Source organism: Apium graveolens, chromosome 4, assembly GCF_009905375.1.
Source record: "Apium graveolens cultivar Ventura chromosome 4, ASM990537v1, whole genome shotgun sequence".
NCBI lineage: Eukaryota > Viridiplantae > Streptophyta > Magnoliopsida > Apiales > Apiaceae > Apium > Apium graveolens.
Genome location: NC_133650.1, coordinates 54,293,491 through 54,317,991, shown reverse-complemented (window position 1 = coordinate 54,317,991; position 24,501 = coordinate 54,293,491). Strand labels below are relative to the sequence as shown.

The 24,501-nt window shown below is 34.1% G+C and overlaps 1 protein-coding gene across 1 annotated transcript; it reads right to left on the bottom strand.

Annotated features, from left to right (window-relative positions):
- Positions 1-22,829: 22,829 nt before the first annotated feature.
- LOC141718552 (uncharacterized) lies at positions 22,830-24,101 on the bottom strand. The gene has a single exon (XM_074520933.1). It carries the CDS (start codon positions 24,099-24,101, stop codon positions 22,830-22,832), a length of 1,272 nt encoding a protein of 423 aa, XP_074377034.1.
- Between the last annotated feature and the right edge of the window lie 400 nt (positions 24,102-24,501).

The following is a 24,501-nucleotide window of genomic DNA, read 5'->3' as shown; positions in this document are numbered from 1 at the left end:
TATGCTAGCATGGCAAGTTCTAAATCTCAAGATCCACCGTCGCTTCACAAGAGATTAACACCCTATCTTATATGTTCGCGACGCACATAAGACGAATACGCACAACCAATACTAGATATCATGCAATCATCACACACTAAAGTATTAAACGATTAACTAAAGAATTCCATAATAAATCTGTTGCAACCCCATGATCACGATTAGCCCATAATAGAACTTATCGTCATCATGGGTTCATATGAAATCATGATAAACAAACACAAGAAAATAATAACTAAACTAATTCTATTAAAACAGAGTACGTCAGAAGAGTAAATAAGTTCAAAGCAAGAAAACTAGCATCCAACGTTACAACGAAACAAGAATCACAAGAAGATATGCTTCCTCTTTGTTGCGGTGTGCTAAATCGGTCTTCTTCCTTATCTCCTTCGCTTCTTGCGTAAAAACACAATCTTCTTTTTAATCAACACTTGTGAAAACGTCTCAAATCTACTTATATAATAGTCCCATAAAACTCAGATTACATAGAAGTGGAAACCAAACAGAAGTAGAAGTCCTAAAATAATTTGTCTTTTTTCCCGACCCTGCGCAGCAGCTCAGCATAGCTGAGCGAGCACTCAGCTTGCTGCGCGGCCGCTCAGCCGCGCAGCAAGCTGAGCGGGCGCTCAGACCTCTACTGGAAAAAATCTGATTTTGCTCCGTTTCTTCGCCGTAATCTGCCAGTTTCTTTCCTCTCGCAATGGTGAACACATGCCAAGGCTTATTCTTGATGATTCCTCCCCCGAAATGTAACTAAAACCCTGAAATGCATAAATACTAGAAAAACGCATCAAATACACAAAATACTTGATTTCAAGACACCAATTTAAGCCATTTTAAGACGTTCTAAGTGGTATAAAATGCCACTTATCACTCATCCACTATGACCATAGCATATTTCTTCTTTGCAATAGACATGACATTCATTGGACCAAATAGATCAACATGTAGTAGGTGATAAAGCTCTAGAATTGATGATTCAGAAGTTAATCTTTCACATGTTAAAGTTTGATCTCTATAACTAATGAACATGGTTTTAAGATATCTTCTCAACTCATTAATATCATCAGTATGAAATGCATAAGTAGTTTGAGGTACCTTTAACTCGGCTTCTTCAGGACTGCTATCAGCATTTGTCATATCAGTATTTGCCATCAAGGCATAGTTCTCCTCACTTTTAGAATCTGAAGTGTCTGTCCAGCTTTTCTTATTTGTGACAAGAGCCTTGCCTTTGTCACTCTTCACTTTCTTACAATCAGGAGATATGTGGCCTTTCTCACCACAGTTGTAGCATTTGACATTTGTGTAATCTCCTCTGTCAGACTTCCCTCCTTTGCCTTCAGATTTTCTGAAATTCTTCTTATCAGAACTTGCACCTTTCTTGGAAAACCTCTTTCCCTTCCTGAACTTCCTATATGCAATCCTTGTGATTCCTTTCACCATAAGAGCACACAGCTTCATCATCTCTTCATCAGCATCCATCTCAGGCAAGCTTTCAGTTTCTGAGTCATCATCACTATCAGAACTTGATGACTCAGTATCAGACTTTGTGATGAGCGCTTTTCCCTTGCCTTTCCTTGAGATAGCTGCCTTAGGGGATTCTTCTTCAGCCTTAAGAGCAACTGTCCTTGACTTTCCTCCTTTCCTCTTGCTTTTTTGTTCATCTCAAGTTCATGAGTCTTGAGCATCCCATAAATTTCATCAAGAGTTGTTTCTTCAAGATTATAGTTGTCTCTTATAATTGTTGCCTTCAAATCCCAACTTTCAGGAAGAGCTAACAGGAATTTAAGGTTTGAATATTCAATATCATACTCCTTACCCACTAGTGACAAATCATTCAAGAGTTTGACAAATCTGTCATATAAATCAGTCAATGACTCATTAGGCTTTGAGTCAAAGTGTTCATACTCTTGAGTGAGTATTATCTTCCTGTTCTTCTTAATCGAATCCGTTCCCTAGCACCTTGTCTCCAAGGCATCCCATATCTCCTTTGCAGTCTTGTAGTTAATTACCCTGTTTGACATTACATTATCAATGGCACTATGCAGCAAGTGTCGTACCTTAGCATCCTTAGCAATTGAAGCGGTATCTTCAGCAGTGTAATCACTCTTCTCCTTTGGTACAGAATTTGCTGCTTCACCTGAAACTACAACAGCGAGTTTTGTTGGCATGTAAGGTCCTTCATGGATTCTATCAAGATATTCTGGATCAGTAGCTTCCAGAAACATAGTCATCCTCACCTTCCATATGGGATATTCAGATGGCTTCAGTATGGGAACTCTAATAGCCTCATATCGACTATGGATTTGAGTCTTTGGTGGTTCTTCAGTTTTGGTGGGCTTGGTTGGAGTTTCTGCTTCAGAAATGATTGTTTTTGGATCTTAAACTGTTTGGTGTTAACAGTTAGGCTCTGATACCACTTGTTAGATCACACACACTGTAGAAGAGGGTTGAATACAGTGTATAGCACAATCAAATCAAATACAAGTAACAGAAAACAGACTTTATTCAATGCAATAAACTCTGTTGCAATATGGAACTGTCCTCTCTCAGTGATGAATAAATATCACGAGAGCTGCTAGGGTTACAATGAATAATATTCTCGATAATGATAACACTTATAGTGTAAACCCTATGTCTGTGTTTATATATCACACAGTTACAATATAATCGCTAATTGATATGGAATATAATTCTGCTTCCTAAAATATATCAATCAGATATCTTTTCTTCCAAGTATTCCATTCTTCATAGAATTCCTTCTTCATGCATATCTCTTCTTACGTTTGTCTTGATCTTCTTTCCTTTCAATCAGCCGCCTTCCTTATCTGAAAGTTTCATTTAAGTTCTTATATTATCTCCTGATAAATATCTCCTGAACCTTAAGTACTGATCACTTAAGTTCTGACTTCAGTATAAGTGTTGATTTCAGTTAAGTACTGATTTGTCCTGTTTAAGTAAGATCTGAAAACTAAACATAAATCATATTAGTCATGACATTATCAAATATATCTAACACGCAATACCAAGTTCATTTGATCATATTGATCTCTCATTTATTCTTTTATTATAACAATACTTTTTTCACAAATTCAGATTTTGGTCCTGTTATGATATTAAATTCGACTGGAACCTACAGAATCAGAATACCCTAGGTTAGACGACCAGTTATGCTTGAAATATCCTCGCTAATAACTTTACCTGAACGATATTAATTCCCAACTCGTAATTTTATGAATTATTATAATACACATAACAATCAAGGTTCATACAATATTTATTTACAAATATATATGTATATACGCTCGACTAGTATTTCCGATATTTACAGATTACGTTCTGTATTTTTGAAATCCATTTCTCGAAAATCGGACATCGTCTCCTCTATTTATCGGACTTCCCGTCAAAACATAATTGACGTCACAATCACAACCAAATTAAATTCGCAACCCGAACATCAATATGACTTTTAAAATAATTAACTATTTTTCGTTTCGAAAATAACTTTTACGAACTGAATTAATATTTTATGATTGTAGGACTCAAAATAATTCATCACGGTCCACCGTCAACTCGCTGAGGCTCACCGTCGACTTGCCGAGGCTCATCGTCGACGGCGGCAAAATTTATTGGTGCCTGATAATACTTGGGTTTCCAAATAAATTTCACCAATTAATTAACTTTTTCCAGTATGAAATTTATTTATCTCAAGAAAGCAATCAAAAATTTATCCTGCAAAAAATAAAAATTCAATTCAAAATATCACTGAACCAATCAACCAATAGACTGCACCTAACAGCAAAACAATAGAGGCAATAGAAGCGACAACCCGCACAATACACACACCCACGCGCAACATTCGCAAACACACAAGAAATACACACACGAAACATACACCGCAAAATACACACCAACTATACACACACGCACATATATATAGATATAAGTATATATATATATACAAGGACCAGAGCTACCAACCAAAAGGCGGCAACTCACCGGAAAAAGATGTGGCAGTGGAGAAACCTGAGTACAGGGGAAGAGAAACAGGGCACAGGGATGAAAACGAGAAAGAAAGAGAAAGAAATAAGAACGAGAGAGTGAGAGATTCGAGAGAATAGAGAGATCCAAGTGAGAGCAGCGAGAGATTGAGAGTGAAGGTGAAAAACAGGGGGTGGGGGGATTTGGTTTTATTATTTTTTTTTCTGCTGTCCAATACTGATGCACAACACATTTATTCTAATATGTAAGAATTACACACATATCACATAAATAGATAAGTATCTTGATTTCCGATTGCAAGCCCGCATTTCGCAATTTTAACGACTAAACACACGGACAAATAAAACCTGAAAATTATTAAAAATAATTTTAAAATTCTCAGAATATTTATAAATTAATAAAATAATTTTTTCATAATTTTAAAGCATTTTTGAATCGCACATTATATCCGCATTTTACGATTTAACGAACAAACGTGCAGATGAATTTAATCCGAAAAATTTATTAAATAATTTTAAAATTCTTGAAATTTTCAAAACATAAGAAAATATGAATTTCATGATCTTTGAAATATTCTGGAATTTGATACTGAATTTACTCATGAATACAATCAGAAAATTATTTAGGAGTAAATAATTGATAAAATATTGTTTTCTAAATTTTATAAATTCCCAAAAATAATTTTGAAATTATAAAACCATAAAAATAATTTTAGAGAAAATTCCTATATTTATGAAAATAAATCTTCAATAAAATCACTTTTAAATATGAAAACAAAACAATACCGCTCATCAATTAATTATACAAATAATCCTCGAACATCAACAAATCACACATAATTAATAATAAAGCAACACACAGGTGACAGAATCAACACGTATTTTATTTATTTATTATTCAATAATTATACTTTTAATAATACAGAAATACGAGTCGTTATATTGAGCCTCAACAATTATTTATTCATCAACTTGAGCATTGTCAGAGGTTGGCATCAGTTGTAAGTTCTCAACCCAATCAGCTCCAGGAATCATCTTTCTTTTCTTGTGGAACTGATTGGCTTCTTCTTGAATCTTCTCTTCATCAGCATCATCATAAGCTGTAACTATTGAATAGATTGGATCTATCAGTATTTGAGATTTTGAAACTTTAGATGTTGATTTCTTCTTGGATTTGCTTTAGGGTTTGGTTTTGATTTCTCACCAATCTTCTCCTTCCCCTTACAACTCCTGTCAACATTTAAAATTGCTTGAGACCTTAAAGTCCTTTCAACATCAGTTTGACTGATCTTCTTGGTTACTACTCCTTTTGTAGGTCTTCTACCAGGAACATCTTCATAAGGTGAAATAGCATCAATATCTTTTTATCTCATTGCATTGAATTTTTCCTCCAAAATCCTAAGCTATTCCATGTCAACTTCAAGATTTTCACTTTCAAATATTATTCTACTCACCTTAGAATCAAAAGCTTGAATCTTTGGATCCTTATAGAATATAGTTGTTTTCTTCCCTTTCACTTTCAGTGTTTGTAGATATTGACTTGCTTCAGCACTAGCTTCTATCTCCCGGCTGCCTTGGTCATCATTAGCATTTGTGACTTTCAAAGTTTATTGAGATTTAATCACAATCAACTCCTTACTTTGCACAGTCTTTGTGACTTGCCTTCCAAATCTCCTCCTCTCTCCACCTTGTCTAAATTGACTAGTAGTTTTAGATATACCACCAGTACCAATCAGGTCTCCACCTTGTTTATTCCGAAATAACTTATTTTTATTGCCTTTGCTTTTACCATCAGGATCATCCTTATCAGCATTTATCAGTTGGAGCTGCTTGCATTTAGATTTAAGCACTTTCTCCCCCTTTTTGGCATCATTACCAAGTAGGAGGGAAAATATAAGATCTATTGACTGTTATACCTCATTCAATTTCCCAGACATCTTATTTCGAGTTTCCTCCAATCTATCTTGATTGGCTTTCATTTGTTATTGTCTGGAAATAATGGGTGCTAACTGCTTTTGGATCTCCATGAATGTGGTTAGCTTGGTTTCAAGAAAAGATTCCTTGAGTTTCTTGATTTGAGAGTTGGCAGATTCTTGTGTATTCTAAACTGACTTGACTAGTAAGGCTGAAGCTTTGAGATGATTCAAAATGTCAGGATTTTGAATATTCTTCTGAGCTGTCTCCAAATGTGTAACACATGAGTAACAGAGATTGGATAATGAGCATCCTTCTATTTAGAATTTCAAGGTTCATCAAAGAATTCATGTTGCCTATTAGCATTCAAGTTAGCTAGTTTCCTTTTCTTTTCAAGTTTAGACATTCCTTCAGGAAAGAAAAGTTCATCAAGATCCTCATCAGGATCTAATGCTACATTGATATCTTCTCCATCATTAGACTCACTTCCATGCATAGATTCTTATCAGCAACTGGTTCCCCAATTAACTGAGCTATTTCATTAACATTTAGCAAATCATCAGAAATTGGAGCTGTGTGAGAATCAACTGCTTCAAAAACTGCCATGTCCTCAGCATTCAGCTCCAAATCTTCAAGAATTATGGACATATGAGGTGGAGCATCAATATTTATCTCGAAGACACTAGTATAATGATGTGGTGATTCTGCAATGATGGGATCAGCTTGACTAGACTATTTTGCTTCTATATCAACAGCAGGAATAAGGAGGATGACAGGAAATAGACTGCAAGAAAGTATCAGTACTTAGACCTGTAGAGAGATTACATGTTCTTAGTACATCAAAGTTTATCTGAGGGTCTATAGACTATTGTTCAGCAGCTGTTTCTTTAGTACTCTGTGCATATGCAAAATTGTTCACACAAACACTTAAATCTCTATATTTTTTTAAAGTAGTCTCAATACTCCTCACACCACTCATCTCATGACTTTTAATAGTCAGAGTTTCCTCACAAGGATTAACTAAATCCCAGCACGCATCTACCTCTCATTTTACCAGTTAAGGATCCTGCCTCTCTTTAATTCTGTTTTTCTTTAGATATTTCTCTCATTCTCACATGAATGACTCATAAAATTTTGTCATACAGAAATTAAAGGTGGCTGAGAAGAGTTGTCTGTGATGATATGACTAATGGTATTCCTTTGTAAAGGTCTAATCACAGTCATTTCATCAGGATTTAAACTAGAAGTAAATACTGATAATATAGAATCAGTATTTAAATTAAATGCTGATAAAGTTATATCAGTATTTATACCTTGTGCTTCTGAAGGATCAGCTTCTGTGTAGATATCCAAAGGTTGAACGGAGAGAAGTTCAGCTGATGTGGATGTTGGATGAATCCTTCCTTCATGATCAATATCTAAAATTACTGGACCGGGAGTCAAGCCTTCACTACCACTTTGAGGTAATGGTTCTTGTGGGGCTGGAGATTCAGGAGTTACTGGATGACTTTGACACCCAGGTTCTTGTGTACTCCTCTCATCAGTATCAGAATCTGACTCATGTACATTTCCCATGTGAAAATCAGTTGTATGCTTGTATCTCAAAGGATCAATTTTCTTACAAAAGTCCTTGATTTGAGAAACTTTTGCATCAACCTTGGAAACAACTTCATGTTATTCTTGAGTTAACATTGAGGCAAAAGGCCTTATTTTTTCAATGTATGTTGCACTACTTTGAATTGCAGGTTCTTGTGTGACAGGATCAGTACTTGCAGTAGCTGTTGTATCCATTTGAGATACAGGTTCTTGTGTGCTATATCCAGGAAACAATCCTTGCTCCTGTAGCCTCTTGACAAATTTCTCTACTTGCTCATGAGTGATATCCCTCACTCTTTTCCTAGTGGGCTTCATTGGAGATTTAGTAACCGTCACAGGTGCATCAGTATTTGACAGTTGCTGAGCATCAGTATTTATCATTGTTGGAAGGAATGCATCTTGTGTCTCCTCATCTATTTCGTTCTTTATATGTATCAGAGTTTGAGCAATGTAGGCTTTGAACAATTTCCTTTTATTTGGCTATGGGCTCAAACCAGTTTGAATAACATCACCAGTTTGAAGAGCATCACCAGTGGTTGTGCCCTCATTAGTTGATAACACAACTGGACTTGAAGTAGAATCAGTTTTTAATTTTTTGAATTTTGATGATAAAGGAGATTGTATTCATCACTTGATTCTAAATCAGCCAGTATAAGCTTTCTCCTCATAGATTTTGAAGGTTTAGAAAAATGAAAAGCTTATACAGAATCCCTTTCCTGTGCTACATCAACATTTGCAGCACTTGCTTTCTGACTTGACCTAGCAGACTGGCCAATTATGCCATGTGGATTCTCAATTGAAATAATAACCGTAGAAGACAACTCTGCTTGTTTCTTTCTTTTTACTACATGTGTCTTTTGGGAGGCACCTAAGGTGGATTGTGTATATGGAAGTGTTTGGGCTGCAGTGCTGGGGTGAGCTACAGGTGGGTTACCAATTGTTATTTCTTTCAGCTTAGCACTCTGTTGGTTTTGCAGACCATAAGTCTCACGAATCCTTGAAATTAGCAAGTTCCTGGTTGTAAGGTCCCGTAAGAGGGTTATATTAAACTAGAAGGGGGGTTGACTAGCTTAATTACCAATTTAAAAATTATTATGGTGTTTTAAAATAATTTATCCATTTTTAAAATTTTACCGTGTGGTTATACAGTTTATATGTGCAGAAAAATAAAGTGCAAGGAAATAAAATACCACACAACGATTTTATCATGGTTCGCGAGGGCACAACCTCTAATAGATTCGCTCACCTCTACGTCCAGTCTCCGAGCTCCTCTCCCGGACTCGGGATTTTCCCTTATAATAAACTCGCTCCTTTAGTAGGCGGAGAAGCCTTTACACCCTTACAAGTATTTGTCTTGGTGCGTAACACACAGATCACCACCTCAAAATAAATGTAATACCTACACAACTTTTATTAGACAATAATTCCCTGCTATTTCTTCAAAGTTGATGTAGAACCTTTGTGTGGACTTGGCTTCCTTAGCTTTTGTCGGTCTTGGATCTTAGTGATCCGGTCTTGGGACTTTCCTCTTCTTCACGGTGCGAAGACTACTAACTTCCCATTAGTACGTCTAGGACTTGGGTCTTCGAAACGAGAATCACATCACGTCACTTCACCCCACTACAAAACTAATAAGACAATCCACATAATAATACAAGTAGCGAAAGATTTGTTTTGAACTAGTATGTTACAATACTAGCCCACAAGATAGTATAATATTCAAATAATAATATTAAAACTAAATAAGAATACTTGACTTAAGATAATAAATATATAATAGTCAAGTATATTTATGATTACTCCTTTATAGATTAAATAGATAGGTGGAGTAATATGAGAAGTCTTTTTATATAAAGCTCTTATGGCTTATGACTTCTTTAGTATTCTTCTTCTTTCGATTATGTCTTTATAGATCGAAGAATACTTTAATTACAATCTCGGAGTTGTAATTTACCTTTAAGTATATTAACTTAAGGTGTTAAGGTATACTTGTATATTGACGATTATATAGTCAAAGTATACTCTTTAACTTCAAGCATGATTTATACGATTTATGAGTCTTATCCAAGATCCAAATAAGTTAAGTGCAAGTAATTAGCGTAAGATTGTGCTTTTGAAGTTTGGACGAATAATTACGAGTATTTTATAGATATCATATTATAAACCCACGGAACAAGGAAGATGTTAGAAGGGGCTTATACGACATGACTCGTAATTGTTTATATACACGATATGTGTTAGCCAAGATCCAATTAAATAGCGTGAAATTAATTGGCTAACTCTTGGATTTGATTCGTCCTTAAATTTAACGGATGATTATAAAGTGTTTATAGATCGAGTTATAATCCTCCGGAACACTAAAAATGTTAGAAGGGATTAAACTATGCTTCGTAATATTTTATGTGCACGATATTTGTTAGCCAAGATCCAATTAAATAACGTGAAAGTAATTGGCTAACTCATGAACTTAATCCATTTTGATATTTGACAAATTACGAAGTGTTTATAGATCAAGTTATAATCCCCACGAATACTAAAGATATCAGAAGAGATTAAACTATGCTTCATAATTATTTTATCTGCACGAATAGTTTTTAGCCAAGATCCATTTAAATAGCGTGAAAATAATTGGCTAACTCGTGAACTTGTGTCAAATAAAATCTCACCCTTGGAGATTAAGTACTTTTCTTTATAGATCTTCTTGTTAAAATGATTTTTACGAAGATCAAGTACTTATTCGAATTCCGAGTTTGAATCTTAGTTCTATTTTTGCTTGAGAACTTCATTTATAAGAGATCTTTTATTAGAGTTTAAGATGAAGTAGATAAGTTAAGTACAAAGCTCAAATAAAGAGAAACTCAAATAAGAAGCTAAAAGTTATCACTTTTGAGAAACGGTCGGAAAAGTTTGCCGAAAAAATTCTCCGGAGGTCCGGCCGGATTTTGGAACTTTTGTCGAACTTGGGCAGCCCTTCGGGAGGCCGAGAAGTTTTAGTAGATGAGCTCACTTGGTGGGATGAAGCTTGGTTGGGTGAAGTTAAGCTTGGGTTTCAAAAACCTTGTGTATATGTAAGTATATAGAAGACATATAAGATTTTTGAGAAGAAGTGTGTGTATAGAATTTGAAAGATATGAAGAGAGACACTTCTTGAAAAAATCCAAGAAACTTTGTGGTTCTTTAACTTTTTGAAAATGGGTTGGGGTGGGGGTTTATTTATAGGAGAAGTTGGGTTGATTGAATGGTGGAGATTTAAGGAAAGTGGACGGTGGATGATATATGTCACACGGATTGATGACATGACAAGTAGGTTGTGTTTCTTTGACATAGCCATAGAAGACAAACAACTTTATGGGACCAAAAACTCAGCTGATTTATTTTATTTTTAATGTATTTTTCTTTTCTTTTAATCATTGTTTAATCACTTATCTAAGGATTAAACACCATTAATTATGACCACCTTAAAAACTCCTAAATAAGTATAATAAAAAAATTGATAATTACTTAAATAATATAAAATAATTTCCTGCAAGTTTTGATCAACTTTGGTGAATGATAGCTAGGTCAAACGGGGTCAACTATGGGACCAACTGACTCGATTTTTTTGCCCGGACAAAAATTCTCTAAATATTACGAAATTTTTACCATACTTAGAAAATACCATTTAAATGATCCATACCAAATTTCAAGTCATTTTAGTATATGGAAGTATTTTATCTAGATTTAAAATGATTCTGTTAGCCTTTTCTTCCGAGTAAAAAATACCATTCATCTTGAGATGAAGGAGATGAATCTTTTGACCAAAATTTTGACTTGAATAAATAATTAAAATATATTTTCTAATATATAAAATATATTTGGATGGTAGAAAATATTTATGAGTATTTTTGAATGATTTTCTCTGAGAAATGTTGTTTTTAGGAAATAGGAGAAAATTACTGTAAGTATACATGAAATGGGTTGAAAACCTGGATATTAACATTCCAACCATGAATATTAATAATCTTTGAATTAAAACTCTTTTGAGAGATGTAGAATTATATTTTGGAGGAAAGAGTAAATATTTTTGATATAGCACGAGACCTCTAAAGAATAATTCTGATATATTCCTTATTCGAGCTTGTTGCCTTATTCATATTGCAACACAGATCTAAGAAATGTCATATCTTGATATTTATCCTTTGATCATATTTTTTTAGAGATATATTCCATAATAGATATAATTTTGATATTTTGTGAAAATGGAATATCTCTTTTATATTTATATATATGTGATATAAATATGTTTTGAAAGAAATGATTTTTCTAATTTGACTTTTTGACTTTGATTTGGATCAATTAAATTCATGTACTAATGGAGAGGATCTACGTGTAATTAAATTTAATGTTTCGTCGTACAAATACTAAAATAAATAATATATCGAAGATATTCTTTCAATCTTCCCCTTTTTGGTATTTGCCAAACAAACATAAAATTTAATTTTTACAAGTATGTGCTTCCCCTTGGTGTATGCATGAATTTTGAAAAAGTATTTTGCACATTACACATTTAATCTCTTAGAGGGTTTAAGCTCCTTTCTTAAATCCTGCAAAATAATTTTTTAGATTTATCAAAAAAATGAAGAGGCACAAATATCCATATATAATTAGCAAAATTTAAAATTAGGGTTCTCTTCCCCTTTTGTTTGGTATATGCCAAAAATTAAACATATATTTAAGGGAAAATGGATTTTTTCGTCATTCAACTTATCGTGTTTTTAGAAACTTACCATTCAACTATTATTTTATTTCTTTCACCCACTAATATTAGGTTCGTATTTGTTTTTAGTCACTAACGTTAGATTCAGATTTGATTATTAGCATTATGTCAATTTTTGGTAGCATTATTAAAATATAGTGGTAGTTTGTAATATTTTAATAATTTGATATATGTCTATATCTTTATATATAGTATTCCATATGTCCCCCGAGACGTTTACCTTGGTGATGAGAGTTTGACAAGCATTTTAAGGCTCCTAAAAGATGTAGTTTCATGAATTATTTTTAATTTTTTTCTTCTAAATATTAATTTAATGTTTAAATTTTTATATACATAAAAAATTAAAAAATAAGTTATAAAACTATGTTTGTAAGATAAATATCTTGTGTGAGAGTTATTTGATTTAATATCAAATTTACATTATTACAATATTATTATATTTTTGTGTTTATATATATATATATACTTGTTTCACAATTCTATTAGAATGGATGGGTTTATAGTTTTTATTTTGGGTCGGTAATAGTTGCATGAAGGAGTTGTGATTGGTGATTTCATTGGGTTTTTAAAAGTGTAGTTTGGTAAAATATTGATATGTAATTTTTTAATTTTTTATAAGTACTTTATGATCAGTTTGCTAATTTGATTATATTGAATTTTTTATATTTTTATTTCCCAATAATTTTAGTACAGATTGCGATGCCTCTTCCTAATAATTTTGATTTTGAGCTTAGTACCCCACCTAAAAAATAACAGACGTATATGAACTGATTTTATGCGTCTGTTTATAATGTATATAGATCTATTCTGACCAGATGTTTAAAACAACAATATGCTTCCTTCCTATAACATATGTATATAATTCAGACATTATACGACTTCTCCATATGTATCTAGCAAACTCAGACACATATAAGCTTTCTTATAAAACACATATGATATTTTTTGTACTAGTTATCACTATATTTTAATAATGCTATAGAAAATTGACAAAATACTAATAATCAAATCCGAATCTAACGTTAGTGACTAAAAAAAATCTGAACCTAACATTAGTGAGTAAAACAAAAAAAATTATAATTGAATGGTAAGTTTCTAAACACACAATAAGTTTGGTGACGAAAAAATTCATTTTTCCTATATTTAAAAGATATTTCAATTTCTAAACATATAAAGGGACATGCATTTATTCAGTAGTCGCTAAAAATGTGAGAATAATTAATAGTGTAGTAGCAAACGTGAACATCTTGCACGTTGAAATATATATTGACTTATGCATGTAAAAGGTTAAAAAATTGTTTAACCAATACTTCGGTAACCAAGTACAGGATTCAAGAGCGGCTGGATCGTGGTTTGGCTACCCAAAAGTGGATAAACTTGTTTCCGCAAGTAGAGGTGCAGGTACTAGATGTGGCAACCTCAGATCACTTGCCATTGTTTTTACATTTGAATAGAAAGGTTTATGTGTCAAGGGGTAGACGCTTTAAGTTTGAAAATGTGTGGCTAAAAGAGAAAGAGTGTGAAAGTTTAGTTAAAGAAAGCTGGGAATCCACGAGAGGTCAAGAACTTTTACATCGTATTAATACCTGTTGTTTGAAGTTAATTGAGTGGGGTGGAGGTCTTAGTCAGGAGTATAAGCATCAGTTGGCTGACTATCGACTCAAGCTGCGAAAATTAAGGGGCAGAAGGGATATTAGTGGTATTCATTTGTATAATGAAGCTAGATGGCAGTACTTAAAGCTTTTGGAGAAACAAGAGATATATTGGAAGCAACGGAGTAAGCAGTTTTGGCTGCAAGAGGGAGACCAAAATACACGTTTCTTTCATAGACATGCTTCAGTGAGAAACAAGAGTAATTGTTTTCAGCGTATTCAGGATGAAAATGGCATTTGGCGAGAAAAGAAAGAGGACATTCAGCATGTTGTTACTGATTATTTTACGAAGTTGTTTACGTCTACAGGAGGGGAGGGAAGATTCACAGACCGAGAGAGGGTAAATCAGATTACAGAAGAAGAAAATGAAAGTCTGATGTCAGCTCTTACGTTTGATGAGGTTAAACAGGCCGTATTTTCAATGCATCCAGATAAATCAGCTGGACAAGATGGTTTGAATCCGGCTTTTTTCCAATCATTTTGGAGTATTGTTGCACAAGATGTATTTGATTTTTGCAGAATTTTTATTGAGTCAGGGGAGCTGCCTGTGGGAGTTAATAGAACTATTTTGTGTTTAATCCTGAAGGTGAAGGTGCCAACGAACATGAAAGACCTTAGACCTATATCTCTGTGCAATGTACTTCTTCGAATCTTGTCAAAGGTGTTGTCGAATCGCTTGAAAGCATGCCTGGGTTCGATTATCTCTAATACACATAGTGCGTTTGTAGAAGGAATATTATTGACTGATAATGCGATTATTGCATTTGAGGTAGATCACTACATTAAAAGATATACTAAAGGCAAAAATGGAATGACAGGCCTAAAGATTGGCATCTCAAAAGCCTATGACAGGTTATAATGGAGTTTTGTTCGACAGGTGATGGAAATATTTGGCTTTAATGTCACGTGGATAAATAGAGTTATGAAGCTCATTCAATCATTATCTTACGGCTTCCTCTATGATGGCTATATTTTTGGTGATGTTGTACCAAGGCATAGAGTACGACAAGGTGACCTGATATCACCTTATATTTACATTATGTGTGCGGAGGGTTTAAGTGCTATGCTAAGACGGACTGAGGAGGTTGGTTTGTTGCACGGGTATATGATTGCAAGGGGGGCGCCTACTATTTCACATCTCCTTTTCGCGGATGACTGTTATTTCTTCTTTAAGACGAATGGAGTAAAGGCAGATGTTTTAAGACGAGTGTTAAATAGATACGAGGAGATGTCGGGGCATAAGATAAACTATGCTAAATCAACCCTCACTTTTTCTCCGAACACAAGCTTAGATAACAAAACAGAAATCTGTAATCTGTTGGGAGTGAATACTTGTCAAAGTCCGGGGAAATATCTGGGAATGCCTATGGTAGTAGGGAGAAATAAGTGTTCAACGTTTTCGTTCCTATCAGAACGGGTGGAACAGAAGCTGTAAGTATGGCAAAACAAGCATATATCAAAAGCAGGTAAAGTTACATTACTTAAGACAGCTGCTCAGGTTATTCCTAATTTTTGGATGACTATGTTTTTAATCCCATTAGAAGTTTGTGATAGAATTGAAAAATCAATGAATGTTTTCTGGTGGGGAAATGGTGGAGCAAATAAGGGCATATGATGAATGTCATGGGAAAGGGTGTGTACGGTTAGAGAAGAGGGTGGATTGGGGTTTAAGAGCCTGCGAAGCTTTAACACTGCAATGCTTGCCAAACAAGCCTGGAGGTTGATTAATGAGGATAATCCTTTAGTGACAAGATTAATGCGTGCATGTTATTTTCCGGACTCTGATTTCTTCAATGCTAAGTTGGGAACAAACCCGAGTTATGTTTGGCGGAGTATACTTGAATCACAAGAAGTAATTCTCCAAGGGTGTAGAAGACGTATTGGTGATGGAATAAGCACAAAGATCTGGCAAATTCCATGGTTACTTTATCTGGAGAATGGTTTCTTAACAACTGATATGCCGGAAGAATTAAGAACTGCAGTAGTGGCAGGTTTGTTTAATGAAGAGAAAGAAGGTTGGGATGAAGAAATTCTAAATGATATTTGTAATGAGCGGGATAGAGATCTTATTAAACAAATCCCAGTTTCAAGAACAGGGAGAATGGATTCATGGTTCTGGTTGTTTGATGAACATGGCACATTCACTGTACGAAGTTGTTATAGGTGTTTACGAGGAGAGAGTGAATGTGTGGATAGAGTGTTCTGGAAAAAACTTTGGAGTTTAAAGTTACCTGGAAAAGTCCTAAACTTGGTGTGGCGTGCGTGTAGGGGCTGTTTACCTAAGGCCGGTGCTTTGGTAGATAAAGGATTTAATATAAATGGATGTTGTTCCTGCTGCCAATTGTATGCGGAGACTAATATTCATGTGCTGTTTCAGTGCTGCTTTGCTAAAAAAATATGGGAAAGTATTGGATTTAGTGACTTAGTCAGAGTAATGCCAAATGATACGGTGTTAATGGTGCTGCGAAGGGCTTTCCAAGTAGGTACAAATGATCAAATACTGATGATAGTTCTGCTATGTTGGAGCATTTGGCAGAGAAGAAACTCTTGGGTGTGGTAGCGTGTGAATATGTTACTGTTTGGGGTGAAGGCTAAGGCGAGTAATATGCTAGTTGATTGGCAGCGAGCTCAGCAGGAACAAGTGACAAGTCTCAGCAAATTTATACTAGGCGAAGGTGGTGTAAGCCACCTGTAGGATAGGTAAAAATAAACACAGACGCAGCTTGCCATCTGGGATCAAATAAGATTGGGGTGGGATGTATTATTCGAGATGAGAATGAATGTTTTGTTAAAGCCAGGAGTAATGCCATTCAAGGGTTTTTTCACCCTAGAGAACCAGAGGCCATTGGATTAAAAGAGGCTATGGTTTGGACGAAAAGCTGAGGCAACACAGGTGTATCTTCGAATGTGATTCAAAGTTACTAGTTGATGTTGTTAACGGGGACGGAGGTGCTACCTATTTCCATTTGCTAGTTGAAGAAATGTAGAGATATTCTTAAATACTTTGATGAAGTGTTAGTGTTATTTGTTCATAAATCTGCGAATATGGCTACCTATAAATTGGCTCAGGTGGCCTATTTTATGTCAGGTCTCACGGAGTGGTTTTCTACTCCTGATTTCCTTGATTGTAATCTTGATTCTGAATTTTAATGCAAGTACGTAAGTTTAAAAAAAAAGTACAGGAAGTATAGTTTTTTGTCAAATTATGCCAACTACATATTTTTAAGAAAATTAAATGGCTAGAGATTTAATAGGAAAAGGAAATCAAGCAAACATAGTTTGAGAAGTTCTACTTTAAATGATTTTAATTTCCTTTAAATCTGGAAGATCAACATTTCTTTTTAAAAAAAATCCAACCGGGTCTACCAAATTTTAAACAATAAAACGATCATTGTAACATGATGCACTAGGTTTTGGAGCCTGAGTCTATCTAATTTATTATAGTTCATGACCTTTAATCATAGTATGTGAATTATATAAACATGACTTTACAAAACATGATATAATGATCAAATACTATTTTTACATGCAGATGTCAACTTTGTTTCTTTGAGATGGTAACATAGTTTATTAAAAATTTTACCAGACCTTGGCAATATCATTACAAATCAAGTTCTTAAGGGTAGTTGTTATTTGATTACAAAACTCCTTATAAACCGTGTCTCTTGAAATCATTTGTACTGGCTGTAGTAACTAGCAAATTATATTAAACACTATAAGAAACATGTAATTCTCAACCAGAAATTACATAGAGATTGCATTTTAGTTTTCAAGAAAACCCATGACATCTAGAAATTACATTGAGATTAGAGAAAGCTAGTACATTCTACCTTACTCATACAATGCTTTTCGATGAGTGTCAAGCGACTTTTACAGAGACTATCATCATTACATTCTACAACCAGTTACATACACAATTCATAATAAATATTCTATTAGAGCTTCAAATATAACAAATGATACTCAAGTCTACCAGCTAAAAGTGAATATATATAATTTTTTAAAATTGTTATCATATCCAGTATACTAATTGTCAAATAAATATTTGCAAGTGATCTTAGTAAGTATCAGCATGATTTATTTCTAACTGGTATATGAATGAGCTATGTTCAATATAGCTACTTAAATGTGTGTTGAGTGTCATTAGTGACACTTTATTACGCTTCGTAAAACTTTGAATTGGTGTAAATGTACTAAAATTATTTGTGTTTTAATGTGTTTTCTAGTGTTTTTGCATTTCAGGAATTATTCAAAGAATCAGGTGAATTAGCATTATTTTTGTGCTAATATGGTGTTAGGATGATGTCCAAACAATAAAGCTCCGAAAGCCAACTCGATTGCAGCAAGAATTAAAGAAATTCAGAAGTTTTTCCAGAAATACGGTGCGCCTGCGCTGGTCTAGAGCGCGGCCGCGCCCATTTGTCAGAAAGCTAGCGCGCCCACGCTAATGAAGTGCGCGGCCGCGCTGGGTCGGGATCCCAGAATCCTGATTCTAGTTGATTTACAATTGGAGGACTTCTATCTTGCATGGGCTGCTATATATACTTAAATAAAGAACGTTTTTTATAGAGAAGGATATACCAGAGCACAAGGAGAGCCGTAAAAAGACCGTTTAGCACGATTCAACGAAGACGAAGAAGATCTTGTTTTTATTTGTGAATCTTTGTTCTAAGTTGTAACTTGAATGCTAGTTTTCTTATTCGTGAGCCTTACTCTTATTTCGTACTTGGTTTTATTATTTATTCAGTATAAAGACTACGTTTATTATACCATACTTTCATCGGAACCCACGTTGATGATGAGTCCGATTATGGGCTAATCGTTATCGTGGGATTCTATCGGATTTTTTATGGATTTCTTTAGTTAGTTTGTTTCGATGCCTTAGTGTGTGGTGATTGTATGATAACCTAATATTGGTTGTGCTTATTCGTCTTATGAGCGTCGCGAACTTATAAGATAACGTTTTAATTTTTAATGAAGCGACAATGAATTTAAGGATTTAGAACTTGTCATGCTAGCATAGGTTCATGTGTTATTGTTATGCATGATTCGTAGCTAATTTTAACCATCTTACTTGCCATATGTAATCACGATAGATAACTTGTGCTTTAAACCTTTATGTTATCAAATTCTATAGACATATAGGATCTCAATATAATTGGTGTCTATTCAACTTTTATCTATTTTGTGGATGTCTGGTAGTATGTTATTCGTGCAACGAAAGTTGGCGTTTATCAGTTTCGTGTTATCTGATTAGTGTCATTACTATTACATGCTAAGGTTAAGAACAATAAAGTTATTGAATGAAATATTTAATAAAGTTAGAATCCCATATTTATCATATATATTAATTTAACCATTCTTATTCTATTAGTTATAATTGTTTGTTTAATTCATAGTTATAATCAAAACCTCAAATTGTTATCGTCTTAGCATTATATAATAACCATATCATCGATGCATAATTGCATAAATTAATTAGTTAACCAAAGTCAGTCTCTGTGGGAACGAACTATAAATAATTCTAGAGTGCGTTTGGAAACTTACGTTTCATTTCAAATGATGGATTTTAAATGACAGAATTTGAGTTGTCATTTCAAATTCACATATTTATACTAATATTTGAATGTTCTGGATTTCAAATGAAATTCAAATCCAAATTTCCAAATAACTTCTTTGATCAAATCCAGAATTTCAAATGAAATCCAGTTTCCCAAACAGGCCACTATATTACTTGCGAACGCGTATATTATTAGCGCGTGTTTAGCGACTAACAATGTGCGAAAGGATTTAAAATAAACACAGAGTGTAATGTGTACCTTGCAGCTGACGATGACTTTAAATTTACAAACCGTAAGGATTTGACCAGATACAATTCTCAGAAGTCTGTCAGCCAGCAAATTTCTTTGTTAATCTTTTCCAGTTCGTGCTATTAGTGTAAGGGCCAGGTGTAGTTGTGTAGTCACAAGACTTTCAGGATAATATAATAGCTTCTCTGCACCTGGTTTATCAGTTCTAAATGTATAATATAATGTGTGTGTACAGAATTGACGCACTTCCTGTTTATGCTCACCAGTTTGCAGAATATCATTTCTGGGAATAAAATCAAATGCATTTACCTGTTTCCTTTAAGAATTCTGTAGTGTAATCTAGCTCTAAGTATAGAACTTATAATATATCTAGATTGCATGAATAATATCTAAATTTTGACGATAAATATTTATTTCTGGTTCTAGTATTTTCTGGTCAATATCAATGTTAGAGACAATTATTTACTACTGAAGATATTACAGGGGAGGTAGGTGCAAAGCCTATACTAGCAAACAATTTAGTTGAGATTTTTATCAAGTAGTTGTATATATTTTTTAAAAAATACTATGTAGTCTAAAGATTATTTCCACAGAGATATAATCATTAAATATAAATCAAGTTATCAAGAGGAAATCAAAGTTTTACCACTGCAGTTTTGTGAACTAGTATATCAGGGAAGTTTACGCATACCTGTATGGTTAAGAATGAAATAGTATTATTCTTGCAAGAATTGCAGACCTTGAGTTTTCAAACACAGTATAATTATAAAACTCTAATGCACTCTAGCACTTTTGATTTCCATGTACTTGCACAGCCTAGTCTAAATACGTTCAACTCTAGCAGGCAACTCTGTTATTACTAATTTTAATAATACACTTCAATTACAAGAACTAGACAGATACAACTTAAAACTTCTAAAAATAACCCATTGTAGATAATTATGATATGAATAATAGTTTATAAGAGAGAAGGTTACAAACAGATTTTTGCTTTCAGGGTGATCAAGTTTCAGTCTTAGCTTTGTAAGCAGTTCATCTCTTCTTCTCCTTTTACATGCTTAGTAGCAAGATCAACAACTTACGACAGTTTGCAAGAATTACTGAATGCGATAGTAGCTTATCTGTACATGGATTAGCTTTCCAAGGCTTGTAGGATGAGCAACAATGCCAAGTGGATTATCATAACTTTATCTTTCTTACATGATGTGTTTTCTACCTGTTTCAAATCTCAAGACATGCATCTAGTGCAAAGTAATGCTGTAGTATAGATTGTAGCCAAACTTACACATTTTGTGACCTTTCATTTCTTGGATAATGAATTAGTGTTGTGTTATTGCAAGTTTTTCTTGAAAATTTTCTTTACACAGAGAAACATTGTCAAGGCTGCATGTTCCATTATTCTGAGTCTTAACTGAGTAGAACACTAACTTTACCTGTTTTACTAAAATACCCCAGGACTACTTTGCAGGATGAGAGTGTTTGCAATCGTTGAGTCTTATAATATTCGATTCAAAAGAATCAATTTTGAGAATAATCCCTAATAGGACCATCTCCACTGCTTTGTTCGATATTTTGAATTATAAAAAATAGATTAGAGCAGTTCCTTCCGTAAGAATAACACCTGTCTCACAGTTCTAGTTTGTAAGCAAGTATTCTAACATGGTCAAGACATATCGTTTGCATATAATGTAGAGTTAAGTTCATAATCCTTAACATGATGATTTGAAGTCTGCTTATTTCTAACAAAAATACCCATTGACATGGAAGTATCTAGCATCCATTAAAAAAAATTGAAATGAAGATAAATCCTGTATACAAAAGGTAAGAATAGATCTGATAGATATTCATGTAGTAGCAAACAAAAGTTTTTTTTTTTAAATTATCACCAAGTTACTCTATCTGAAAACTTTTGAACTAAGTTGTTCGTTAAGCAGACAACTTTGTGCCTCGTTATGACCTGTGAAATTTTCAGAAAATTTTACAACTCTCAGGAGCTACACATATATCAGGATTATTGCATCAAAACCTAGTTCGAGCGATTTGTTGATCTAATCAGTTTTAGCCATTATATCAATCGTTACAGATTTGTAGTTTTACTATTTCTAATACACTGAGAAATCAAGGCAAACTAATGCAGGCTGTAGGAATATAAATCTGAAACATGACGTCTACTACTTCTTGAAATAACAACAATATAGCAAAGATATTTTAAACATACTTGTGCAGTGTGCATATTTGTATATTCTGGCTGAGTATTACTAGCAAATAAAATGTAAGTACAAGGATGAAGAGTACCTTATATTATGTAACAGTGGATGTGCATAGCTCAATTTGCAGAGCTGAACTGAACTCAAATTAAAGAAAATAGCTTCCCAGGTCTACATACTGATCTAGAGAACATGAAAGCAGCAGGTTCCTATTTCTTTTGATGTTTTATCGGCTTTGCAGCAATACTAACAACTTAGGACAACTCAGGAGAATGTGAAGCACATAGTAACCTCTCTGCTCCTGTTTTATCAGTTCTACATGTGTAATAGAATCTGTTAGTGTTTGTTGTAGGAAAGATCTAGCACATATGCCAATAAACACAAACAGTTCCAGAGATTCACCTAGTTAAGGTTTAATGTTACCAGAATAAAGACAGGAAACCTAAAGTATGGTCAACCAGTTTGGTTAATCATTTTATAATCAACTTTAACCAGGAACAAGTGTGTGAGATTATACTTTTAAAGCACAGGTCGATATAAGTTCTTAACATATAGGACACCCTTAGCGAAAGATTGTAATCTATCTTGGTGCCTAGGAAGCAAGGGTGCGGGTGCGGGGGTGCGGGTGCGTGGTGCGGGGATACGGGAATTCAGCAAATTAAAAATATGGGGATTCGGGTACGGGGGGATACGGCAAATACTAAAATATTTAATATATTATATATATATATATATATATATATGATCCAAGAGTTGCATTTTAATATAACAAAGTAGTCAAATAAACAAGTTCAACATCATAAATAAACAAGTTCAACATCCTAGATAGTCAAATACATAATAGCTAAAGAAATTCATTCATCTTCAATGATCATGGCCTCCATCTCCGGCTCATCAAGAGAAAGACTAGCTATCTCAAGCTCTTCGGCACCATCAAATGGATCAAATCGATCACCTCCAATATCCCACAACTTTGTCTCTCCTTTCCTATATAGTTCACTCTTTCTAGAAAGAAGTCGGAGATTGGTGTGGACATAAACCAAGTCTTCCGCCCGTGATGGTAGAATCTTATTCCTTTTAACCGAGTGGATAAAAGAATAAGTGCTCCAATTTCTTTTACAACAAGAAGAAGAACATGGTTGTCCTAATAGCTTCAAAGCTATTTTTTGAAGATTTGGAGCCGAAGCTCCATGAATGAGCCACCACATCTTAGGATCCTCGGTGCCTCTATCCTCTATAGAATCAGCACTACCAAAGATGACTTGAACCACATTTTGAGGTCCAACTTGCATGATCACTTCCTTGATTAAGTCTGCCATGAAAAACTTATCTTTGACATTGCCTTCACAATTGACTGCCTTAATGAACATAGGACCAAGCTCAGTGACCGCCATAAAATTTATCAAAGGCCTTCTTTGAGTGTCACTCCATCCATCGGAAACAATAGTCACACCTTTTTCCTTCCATGTTGTCTTGATGGGATCCATCAATCTTTCAACATGTATCCTCTCCTTTTGCAACAAAGTAGTACGCAATGTATTATACGTGGGAGGAACATAGCCAACAAGGTTGAATTCGGAAGCCATAGTGTATGACTTGATGTGATGAGGATTCCTAGCATAATGGAAAGGCAAACCCCCGGAAAAAAAGCCTCCTGCAATCTCACTATCCAATAGTGATCTCATCTCCATTTTATATGCCTTGTTGATTGGATTGTTTGGATCTGCCGGCCTCTTTTTTGATTCTTGAATTTGCCTTCTCTCAATTCCTTCCCAAGCACTACAAGATTGAGTTTGGCTTGAAGGAGGTAGTGGAATATCAATTGGCCTTCTTCTTTCTTCGGCCTCCGCCAACTCCCTTTGAAACTCCCTTAAAAGTTCGGGAGTAACTTTTGAACAAACCGCAACCCCTTGCCCTTTAATCTTTAGCAAATGTGCTTTTACTCTTGAATAAGAACCCGTAAATTCATTATTACAAAAATTGCATTTAATTTTTGTATTTCCTCCCCGTTCTTTAATTTTTGCAATTTTTGTAACATGCTTCCATAATGTATCAACATCTCCCGTTGCTTGACTTAGAGAAGCTCCGGTACTTGTAGCCGAATTTGTAGACGAATTGGATTCCATAACTAGAAGAATTAAAAATAAAAAAAGGTCAGTAGCTTGTTAAACCAAAAAAGACAGTAGTTACTGTCTAAAACTTGAAATTTCATTTTTATAAAAAAACTAATCTGATTACATTACACAGTTATTTACACATAATTATCATATTAATAACTAGTTAACAACCATTTAAAGAAATTAATTATTAAATCAATTCTTTAAAAATAAAAAGCAGCAACAGTTGATATAATACATATAATACAGCACGAATAGTTATACTAAAAGCCCAAGCCCAGTTACACAAAAAAGTCAAACGCGTATATATATACATACAAGCAGCTATACACACAAAATTCCAAGACCAAATCGAAGAGATAGAGGATCGATGAAGAGATACAGAAGAAAACGAAGAGAGAGATGAAGC

Bases quoted from the DNA above. Each gene is read 5' to 3' on its own strand.
- LOC141718552 (XM_074520933.1), bottom strand. From the start codon at position 24,101: ATGGAATCCAATTCGTCTACAAATTCGGCTACAAGTACCGGAGCTTCT.